The 11,456-nt window shown below is 37.6% G+C and overlaps 1 protein-coding gene across 2 annotated transcripts in view; it reads right to left on the bottom strand.

The window, feature by feature from the left end:
* Positions 1–3,733: 3,733 nt before the first annotated feature.
* The window catches only part of LOC127876906 (myosin-9-like), a 10,421-nt gene continuing 2,698 nt past the window's right edge, over positions 3,734–11,456 (bottom strand). For both annotated transcript variants that reach the window (XM_052422413.1, XM_052422414.1), the window contains exons 2-11: positions 10,977–11,096; positions 10,437–10,628; positions 9,512–9,711; positions 8,831–8,957; positions 7,866–8,431; positions 7,312–7,449; positions 6,729–6,927; positions 6,199–6,321; positions 5,497–5,592; positions 3,734–4,920 (exon numbers count right to left, since the gene is read on the bottom strand). In XM_052422413.1, the coding sequence (XP_052278373.1) occupies positions 4,612–4,920; positions 5,497–5,592; positions 6,199–6,321; positions 6,729–6,927; positions 7,312–7,449; positions 7,866–8,431; positions 8,831–8,957; positions 9,512–9,711; positions 10,437–10,628; positions 10,977–11,096 (2,070 nt within the window). In that variant the 3' untranslated portion in view covers positions 3,734–4,611. The remainder of the gene's footprint in view (positions 4,921–5,496; positions 5,593–6,198; positions 6,322–6,728; positions 6,928–7,311; positions 7,450–7,865; positions 8,432–8,830; positions 8,958–9,511; positions 9,712–10,436; positions 10,629–10,976; positions 11,097–11,456) is intronic.

Raw genomic sequence — 11,456 nt, 5'->3', positions numbered from 1 at the left:
TGACTACACCATACCATCCCCAGTGTAACGGGTTAGTGGAAAGAATGAATGGCACGCTGAAGTCCATGATAAAGCGTATGTGTACAGAGCGACCCAAGGACTGGGACAAGTACATTTCGCCAGCCTTGTTCGCATACAGAGAAGCCCCACAGGCAAGCACAGGGTTTTCTCCATTTGAACTGCTCTACGGGAGAACAGTAAGAGGACCAATGCAAATATTAAGAGAGATGTTGACACAGGAAACCCTTAGTGAAGAGGTAAAAAAGAAAGGCTAGCAGAAACAATGCAATTTGCACAAGAAGAACTGAAGAAATCTGCTGGAAAATACAAGAAACATTTCGATAAGAAAGCGAGGCAAAGAACATTTTCAGTAGGAGAGCGAGCTCTAGTTCTGTTGCCAACAAACCGAAACAAATTGCTCATGCAGAGGCAAGGGCCATATGAAATTGTAGAGAAAGTTGGTGAATCAGACTACCGACTTGACGTCAATGGTCACGTGAAGACATACCATGCCAATATGTTGAAGAAATATGTGGAGAGAATTGGCAATGAGGCTGAAACTGGTCAGGCTGGATTACTGATAAATATCGCAGCGGCCATTATTGAAGACGACAAGGTACCAAGTGGTGAAAAGGACTGTTTAAGTGAGTATGGTCGATTTAATGAAGAGATACAATGTCCTATAATAGAACAATCAGAATCTGTTGAAGATGTCAAACTTGGTGAAAACCTAGATGCCAAACAATGCGAATCTTTGCAAACATTACTTCAAGACTTCCAAGACGTGTTAACTGACATTCCTGGGAAAACCAATTTGGTAGAACACCATATTAAAACAACTACAGATGATCCAATTCGTTCAAGGCCATATCCTGTTCCACATGCTGTGAAGGAGACCATAAACAAAGAAGTTCAGGAGATGTTACGAATGGGTGTCATTGAACCATCAGATTCACCATATAGATCACCAGTCGTTATAGTGAAGAAACCAGATGGCACTAATAGATTTTGTGTGGACTTTCGCAAGTTAAATCAGGTAACAGTCTTTGATGCTGAGCCAATGCCATGTCAGGATGACATTTTTGCACGCTTATCCCACTGTCGTTACTTTTCGAGAATTGATTTGTCAAAGGGGTACTGGCAGATTCCAGTTTCCGAGGAAAGCAAAAAGTATACTAGCTTTGCAACTGACACCGGGCTATGGCAGTTTCGAAGAATGCCATTTGGACTGGCATGCGCACCCGCTGTCTTCAGCAGAATGATGAGAATGTTGCTGAAAGACCTTAGTGGAGTGGATAACTTTTTAGACGATATGTTCCTGTTCACCGAGACATGGGAGGAGCATCTTACATTGATTGCAGAAGTCTTAGGGCGCCTGCGAAATGCTGGACTGACGGCAAAGCCTAGCAAGTGCATGTTGGCTTGTGAGAGACTTGATATCTTAGGACACCAAGTAGGGCAAGGAAAAGTGGAACCAAACCCACAGAAGGTTACAGCAATAGCTCAAGCCGAAAGACCCCGAACCAAGACTGAACTTCGATCCTTCTTAGGGCTGGTAGGTTATTATCGTAAGTTCATACCAAACTTTGCCGCTGTGGCTGTACCACTTACCGACCTCACCAAGAAAGGTAAACCCAATACCTTGGTTTGGGAATCACCTCATGAAAGGGCATTCAAGGAATTGAAGGAACGAGTGACGATGTCACCAATTCTCCGAATGGCAGATTTAGGTAAGCCATTTATTCTACGTACAGACGCCTCTAATGTAGGTTTAGGGGCAGTACTTCTGCAAGAACATGAGGATGGTAAGTTTCCGGTAGCATATGCTAGTCGTAAATTGCTGCAAAGGGAAAGAAATTATTCGGTGGTTGAGAAAGAATGCCTTGCAGTTGTGTGGGGAGTACAGAAATTCCACACATACTTGTATGGTAAGAAGTTTCTGTTAGAAACAGACCACATGCCACTGGTCTATCTGAACAAGGCAAAGGATTCTAATGGTAGAATCATGCGTTGGGCTCTTGTTTTGCAGGCTTACCGGTTCACTGTTGTTGCTATAAAGGGAACTGAAAATGTCGGGGCTGATTATCTCAGTCGAAAATCTGGGACATGAGTCATGAACCTAGTCTTGACACAAATCCAAAAGGTTGAGACAGAAATTGGGAATTTCATCTTAAGTAGGGGGTGTGTCAAAGAAATAGGGTTGTTGTTTGTGTGTGTAAATGTTAATATAGTTAATTAGAATAGCAAGTATAAATGTTACTATAAACCAGCTGCGGGATACACATCCAAGAGTACGGAAAGCCCTGAAATCATAAATCATGCGGTCAAATCTAATGGGAAATTTAGGGTCAGTTCTGGGGTATGGGGATACTTTTGTTTATTCAAGGAAGCCTGGTTAGTGTATGGCAGAGTTCGAGAGTTTTCTGTGTGTTTCTGAGTCAGTTGAATTTGGGCTTAAGACCAGAGCGTTTGTTGTGTGGAAGGAGGTGCCATCAGAATTTCTGATCGTCGGCCACATTGTGGAGGCATCTAGAGTGTTGTGTTTATAGAAGGAATCTAAATGGGGTATGTTATTTAACAATAATCTTTCTCGTCCAACATATGCATTATTGTAGTAATCATTCTGTATTGTTTTGTTTTTCTTGTAAAACTTGTAGTGCTTGATGTTACGGAAATATTATGTTATTGCAATGTGATTTTGATAAGTAGTAAAATGTGGTATAATTGAAAGCTGTTATAAGGGATTAATCATAAGCATAATGATCTGAATGGATATTCTTATATCCTTGTAGATCCCATTTTTGTTGGTGTAAGAATTACGATGAAGAAAGTTGATGGAAAAGGGGATAGAAGATAGAAGTTTAATAAGACGTATGTTGCATACTAGAACTAGTTGAATATTGATGAAGAAAGTTGATGGAAAAGGGGATAGAAGATAGAAGTTTAATAAGACGTATGATGCTTACTAGAGTTAGTTGAATATTGGCCATCAGTTTCATAAAGACAACTACAAATAAATTATACAGAGAAGTACACTGACAGGAAGGAAGAATTCATATCGTAGTAAACCTCAAAAAGTGTAGCAGTGATGTGTACTGTGTAGTTCCATCGGGTAACTGGAAAGAACTGGACCTGAGAACTGAATATATTTATGACGTATACAGCGGAGCACAGCAAGAACATTTGTTTTTAACATTTGACATTCGATCATCAGGGATAATCTAGACTATAATTTCTTATTTGTTTTTAAATGTGCATGAGATTAGAATAGAAATTAAAGCATGAAAATTAAATAGATAAATAGATAAATAAACTTTGTAATCCTCTTTGCAGTATTGTGATTTGCATAGACCCCAACATTTCAAGTCCTTTCCTTCTATCTGAGGGACATTGGTGGACTTTTGTTTACATTCAAAGTTTATAGTTAGTTGGCTCAACTATACAATCAAAAATCTTTGACATTGTGCATATGCACGTATCACATTGTCGTAACGTTTCGCTGCATATTATCATTCTACGAATGAACACGAGTTTGCTGCGGGTCTGAAAGAGGTGCGATTAACGTCACCTCATAAAATGTCGTTATAAACATGTGCACATGTCGTTTTAAGACATCCAAACTCGACCATGCTTGTACTTTCTCGAAGACATGTTTTCTATTGTCGAATCACACTTCTTTTAAACTCAATGTCGGCTATTAACCGGAGTATATATTGGGTATGATAATACAACAAGCATTAAGATATTTTATTACATACATTTACAACAACAGCATGATAAATAACACATGTATTTATAACTTATTACAATGAAGCACCGCATCAGCATATCTTTATTTTGCGTACTCAGTAACTCAAAACTCTTTTGAAGAAATAGCCTTAATTTTCAATCCCAAAGACTCAATGCATCTTGGAATGGAATACGCACTCATTTCAGTGCAAGACAAAGAGGTTGATCTTTTTTAATATATATTATACATATAACAATATAACTTTCTTATGTGTCGCATGAGCAAGTATTAAGGTAGTGTATCCGTTTTTCTCATTTGCATCGTTTGCGGGATTTACATACCCAATATAATTCCCTTTTTAGTTCCACTAAACATTTATTAATACATTTATTTTATAATGGATTTCCAAGAGGAACGTTCTTTTTTATAAATATGATCGTATCAACAATTTGGTATTCACTACATAATACAAAGGTCGTTAATGATAACTTTTGACATTTTAATATTTTATTTACTGGTGTAATATGCCAAGTATTTCAACAACCAACAATCAACACAAATGTACACATGTACATATAATATTGAATACAATTTATATGTTTTTCAAAAAAAAGACAATTTCACAGAATAAACGAAGTGATTTGGTCGAAGTGGCCGTAAACGCTACAATACGCTCTCATAAAATGACGATAAAGCCGCGATGAAAAAATAACGCGAGATTTTATTACGGATACAAAACCTTAATTATGTTTTCATTCTGTACGAATGCAGAGTCACATGCGATGATTTACAATAGTGGACAAGAACATTAACACAGCACGACACATACAAATGTTTCTTGGAATAATAATATATCTGAAGTTAATCCCTACGCCATTGGTTCATGACCGCTCTGGTAACGTATAAGCCACGCCTCTCTGCAGACATGCACCGCCCTCTTCTAAAAATACCGCCGGCCATAGGATATAATCGACGCGTTTACCGTTTGACTGATAGGTGTCAAACTTGTCGGGTTCTATGTCAAGGCCGTGTCTCACTTTGAAGAGCAGGTACATGGGCGGCTCCTGCGATGCCATGCACCAGGAAAGTTCAAAGCATAGGGAAATGTATGGCATTAGCTCGTGAAACTCCTGCTCGCTTACATGGCGAAGAAATCTCGTTCGGTCGTAGTCTATTTGGTTCAGGAAGTCCTGAATATTTCAAAATCAAAAGTTAATGTGCAATATGTTCTTAAAATTGTTGCACGTATCTTACTTATTTCAGGTCAGGCAAAGGATGCAATTGAATATAGTAAGTTTCAGATCCAGACTGAACATCAATTGTAGTAAAATTATTTATAGAACACATGTCGCCAACATAACTTAGACCTGTCCCCATGTTCGTGGTTCACAACAAACATTTACCATCCTTCTGCATTGATTACTGTGTACGTTGCATTAACTGCTGTCGAGGCATGCATACAAACAATGGCCAAATCTAGGCCACATGCGACATATGGATAGAATAATCCGCCTGTATAAATTATTTTCATTCCCTTTCCAGAGATGTATCCATAAATAAGTGTGTATATATTTTGCCATTTATTCTGGTCCCATGTTCACAAAGCATTTTTTTGCAATCGAAAATCAATTTTGCTTGTCATTGAAAATGGATTTCCATTGTAGTTGATAGGCAAAAATGAAAATCGATGTAAGTTAAAATCGATTTTCGATTGCAAAATTGTTTTGTGAACACGGGGCCTGGTTGTAAGTTTCATTATTGGATACCTGAACTCCCTTGGCAAGCATATCGTCCGTCGGTCGACATCGGAAGTGGGCAAGGCGCCGTCTTAGGTCTTCTGGTATTTGGTCGATCAGCGATTTCTGTAAACCAAAATTTAAAAGTTAACATACAAAGTTACTAGTATACTGCGTTACCATTTATGAAGAACGTAAATGTTTAACACTAAGAGTTTCCCCATTAACTATCCAGGATCGTTTGTGCAAAAGCTCATTTACGTTACAAAAAGAATGCAATGAGATGCACACAAACCGAAGAAATTAAATATAAGTTTATAAAAGAAATACATCCATAATAAGCCGAAGTTTAAATGATAAAATAACAGGTTATACTATCATTGTTTTAATGTTGATTCTTGCTTCGATATTTCAGAGAAAACTTAGTAATTTAGTGCTACTTATTTGTTGAGGATCTGGAAGAAGATTTTTTGTTTTATTTAAGAATTCGCCTGAAATGTGTGCTTTACCACAAAAATAATGTCATGGTATTTCCCACATTGAATAGATGGCGTTATAAGGTATAATACGTATTGAATTTCACCCAAAGTCAAAATGACCATCCAGGCATTTTGAGTCTTTTTTTCTGCAAGGAACGGGAAAATCTTTAACTTCTAATCAACCAAGAACAGTTTGTATGGTAATTCTTATCCATTTAACAAAAAGTCTTCTCAATTAATTAATAACACTCACCGTATGACCGTTTCGTTTACTACTCGTCGCACTCCGGAAGTGATTGGCAGTGGGCTCCACGAGCGATGACGTAACGTTATCCATCTGCAACCGGGCAGTGCGCTTGCAGTACAGATAGGCTTCCTGAAGACAGTATGTATGAATGGATACGTTTTGACTGAATATTGATGAATACGATTAAAATCGGTTAGAAAAAGGATGAATAATGCACATTTTAAATTGGTTAATGTAAAAGCAACGCCTTCAACCAGTGAAATCGGGTTATTCATAGCAAATGCTACACTTGACATATGTTTCTTACATATACTTACCACAAAACAATATTGAGTGAATTATAAAAAGAACGTGCCAGTTTATATTACCGGTTTCTGTAAATTATTCGTTCGCTTAAGGAAACAGAACTAGCGCGTGCAAATGCACGCTTATGCTTCAGGATACAGTTTCAATTCCTCTCGAGTTAACGTCACGTACGAAATGTAAATTACTAACGATGGTGTACTGTTAAAGAAATAGCGGCATCATCGGTGTACCGTGCATATTTCGCCAAGAATTTGAATAGCTTTCTTCTCGTCCCTACGCCACTTTCCGGAAACCAGCGCGAACGCCTGTCGCCACTCCCTTTCGTACAGCTCAGACCGGAAGCGCTCCGCCAGGGTCACCGGGGTCACCGTGTTCAGATCGAGGCTCTTGGTCGGCTGCACCGACTTCGTGTTAGCGAGCTCCTTTAGTCTTTAAATACATGTTTTAATGAAATTTATGCATACATGCATGTCAAGTTAGGTAAAATTAATAATGTTCTAGTACAACATTATTTGATTTGATTGGAGATTTAGAGTTTTCAAACATTCGTGAGAAAGCACGTGTATTCTATTCATACTATTGAAGACGTTATATAGAATGATCTAGCTATAAAATAAAACGCATAAGCCTCTCGTGTCGACAAATTAACAATCGTTTGTAGTAGCTGCTGTTAAAATACATGATTAGACGCGTATCGACGATATTAATCGAATCGATAGAATTAAAGGTAGCGAATACCAATACACAATCTGATATTACTGTTTTTACTATTAACACCATTTATGCTGTCGAAAATTCCCATCCACTACTTACCGTCTATTAGCTTCCTCATACTTTCGCTTGACGTCACTTAGCTCGCGTTCAATATTCTCAACGTCACCGACGGGTTTAGTGTCCGTGTCCTTACGTTTTTGAAGCTGCTGTGCGAGTCGGCGAGCTTCGTCCTGCAACCTGGAAACAATATGAAGTATGGGTATGACCAACAACATACGACTGGGAAAAAAACGACGTTTGTGTGAGCTTTATAAATTGCTCGATCTTTCGGTATATTGTTTTCTTGGTATCATTTCCCCTTTCTACATTTGCTATTCTTCAGCCGTATTCGTCAACTTGATATATGATCAGAGATTCATTTTCAATTTTCTTTCAATGCAACATTTACTTATCAAATTGAGTTACAGTTATAAGGCCAAAAGTGTACAATTTTCCTTAGTTAACAGTGCAAACATGTTATTGAATAAAACATTTATATTTTAAATACGTAGAGTCTTGCAACTTATCATATTAATGCTCCTTTAATCTCTTGCAAATATTGTCTTAATATATTGTGTAAAAAATACGGAAATCCTTATTGAGTAAAACTTTACCGTCTTGTTTCATTATTGGAGCTATTCTTCTCGTTCAAAAGCTGCTCGATTTCTTTAACCTTTTTGTCAAGTTCAGTTCTTAATACTTTGTTCTGATTGGTCAACTGGGCATAATGCGCTATCGAGTTCTCTCTTTCATTATAAACCGTATCAACGCGAGCTGCAAGAGCCTGGCATATTTTAGTCAAAGTTTCATTGTTTTCTTTCCATTTAATCTGCTCTGCTTCTTGCTCAGTGATTCTTTTCTCTAATATTTCAATGTCTACACGATTATCGCTACCATCTTCAGTGCTCGTAGCGATATTGTTCTTGGAATGTACAACAATATCAGTACGCTTATTTTCAATATCGTCAATGCGTTTTAGTAAATTTTCAAATATTTCTTGTAACACTGTATAGTTTTCTTTTAAACAATCATTTTCTCGCTCGGCTGCTGCAAGTCGCAGTATGACGTCATCTATGTCTTCTCTGACGTCATCGGTTTGGCATTCAGAGTCGGACCCACTGGGGTGTCGGTTAAGCCTCGCGTTGGCGCTGCTAGATCTTGGGAGTGTGCTGACGGTAAACTGAAGGAAGAATGACTTGTATGCGGACATGCAGCAGATTGACTTGTTTTTTTTTAAATAAAAGATGCAGTACCTTTCGATGCGTTTAGATTTATTAAGCAGAATGTATTGTAAAATTCATGCACAGACGTAGACATCATATAACTTGTTTAATTGATCTTCAATAACACAATTTGAAAACAAAATACGTTATCTGAGTGTACTCAATATCAATACGTTTCGTGTACTAGACCAGTCCCAACAGCCTAAAAGATTGTTTAAACATACCGATGAAAATTAAGAATGACTTTGGTTGAAGTTTTTACTTAATACATGAGATTAGCAAACCCATGTTCAAGGTCACTACAATTTCCGGTGGCCCTTAACTGTGCGGGATCTGCCAGCAGAGAATTCGCTTACCTGTCCTGGGTCTGCCAGCAGGGACTGCTGAAGCTCCACCTGAGAGTCCAGCATCTCCTTCAGATCCTCCCGCAGGCGCCGGTTCTCGTCAAGGCTCTGGCTCAGTCGCGCCTCCGTCCGGGACAGCCTGCAATTTGGAAAGCACGAGGAGAAAACCAATGCGTTATCCGGTTTGGGCGGGGATGTATGTGCCCATATTTGTAATACGTATTTTTGTTTTCTGTACTCATTTGAATAAAATGTAACGGAACCAATAATATTTTCCTGAAATATTTCGCCATGATTGTTTTTTTCAACATTTTTATTTGATTATATATTGAGCTTTTAATGTATCTTAAGCATCAAAACAACTGCATATATTGTAAATAATGGTAGTCAAGATTTAGCCAAACCATGCTCATAATCATAGGCTTATGAGGTCCACTAATGGGCTTAACTATTTTTTAACGCAACTATAGAAATTATCGGAACTTTCCACGCACGTTTTCTTTGGAGCTATGAACTATTTGTAAATGCATGTGTACAAAATTTTGAATAAAATTTGTTTCGAAAATGTTCATGCAGTGAAATATTGACATTTCTAAGAGCTAATTCGACGACCATAAGCAGTTGCTGGGTTATGATTGTACTTGCTATCGAATGTAGACTTTAGTGGATGGGGAACATTAACAGAATTATTACCTCCATGACAGTTGTTTGTCCTCTTGGGAAACAGGTGACCGCTTACGGCCGCTCATGTCGCTGGGGTTGGTCCGGATGCCTGACAGCTCCGCCGCCGGCTTGTTGGCGGCCCTCACTTCGGCCTCCTCTAGCTGGGTGATCATTGAGTGCAGCTCCGCGCGACTCATCATCGCCTGGTTCTCTTCCATGCCGACAATTTTCTGTGTTATAAGACCAAGATTAACTTTTAGATAAGTGAATGCAATAGACAAACATAAGGGAAAGGACATTTAACCAAATAGTGATCGATAAATTAAAACTAATAATAATATTTCGCTGGACTTTCAGAAACACCATCACTCTGAAAAATAGTTTTTTTAAAGCGTATTGATAAAACTTTAACAATAATTGGATAAATAAAGCACACGATTTTTCTGCGTAGCTTGAGTTCGCGAGTAATTACGACTTTTTAATTCAATTTGAATGTCTTGTCAGCATTTATCATAGTAAATCATTAACAATAAGTGAAACATAAAAGAAGATAAATAGGTTAATGCTCGCAAATTCTAAATATAACTAAGAATAAATAAAAAATACATATATTATGTCATACACCTTTGATTCATGCGGCTTTGGCATTCCCAGTCGCTTTGAGCCATGGTGACTATAAGACACATTTTCCAAGGTTCTGAATGAACCCACTAGATATTTAAGCCAGTCATCTTGGAAGACTCGTTATTTTAAAATAACGCATTGGTTACAAACCACTCACTTTATGTTCTTCATGGACGCAAGATTAAGCCATTTAAACTTACCTTAAATGTTTCAATTTTCACAAACAACCTAAAGCAAATAAAAACATTCATTCGAGTCTTCTCCGCTGTTTCTATATTGTATATGTTTAGTTATTAATAAGTTTTAAATAATTAACAGCGTGTTTCCGTACTTGAAGCAGTCGCTGGTTTTCAATCGAAACTCTCGCATGATCTGTCTCGGCTCGCGTAGCACGTGATTTAAGTTCAAGATTTGCCGTCTCCAAGCGTCTAATTTCTTCCTGGCATGACCTCATCTCGTTGTCATGACGATCAACAGTGTCCATTGTCATCTTAAGTTCTATTTTTAGCGACTGAAGTTCGTTCTGTGTATAATAAAAAAGCGATGCACAAGATTTCAATTGACTAACAACGTTCGTGGTTTATAATGTTTCTTATCATATTGGGTTGTGAATTTTTTAACGGCTGCCCAAAATTATACAAATAAACCAACAACAGGCTAAACTTTATGAGTATAACATTTTAATGCTTTTTGTAATTCGCAATTTAACGTTTTTTATTTAAGTATACGTATATCAACAAGCCTAATTTAAAATATACATTCAACACCGTTATTGACGTCAGCAAGTTTCTGCTCTATCAGCATAGTCAAATTATACTTGTCGTATTTCTATAGAAACAATGTTCCAAATATGACACAACAATCTGGCTACCTCGAGCTTTTCATTTTCTGTTTTAAGAGCCTTTGGGTCTTTTTTCGACGTCTTCGATGCATTGCTAATCTCGCTGAGTTTTCTTGTAGGATACGATTCTTCTGTGACTCCATCCGCGCCCTGTAGCACGTTATAAAAACAGCCTTTTATTAAACGTTTAAGGTGCCTATAACATTATTAAATTGATTTGAAGTACCGAGGAAAACACCTTTTTATAAGGAAAGATCTTGGACGAAAAATAGACGGGCACCGGATGCTCCAGTATGTCCCTTTTTTCCCCTCCCCTCCTTCAAGCAATTCGCGTTTGGCTATACTTATGCAATATTGAATAATATTTATATATTTGTGCAGATTCTCAATATAAAATCAAATGATGACATTTAAAAACCATTATCACAAGCAATTGATTATTTACAAAACCAAGCATAATAACAAAATGCAATCAATCTGTTAAGCATTTCAATCATTTCCTTTTTGAGC

The sequence above is a fragment of the Dreissena polymorpha genome, chromosome 4, assembly GCF_020536995.1.
Source record: "Dreissena polymorpha isolate Duluth1 chromosome 4, UMN_Dpol_1.0, whole genome shotgun sequence".
In the NCBI taxonomy this organism is placed as follows: domain Eukaryota; kingdom Metazoa; phylum Mollusca; class Bivalvia; order Myida; family Dreissenidae; genus Dreissena; species Dreissena polymorpha.
This window is presented reverse-complemented; position numbering and strand designations above follow the sequence as displayed.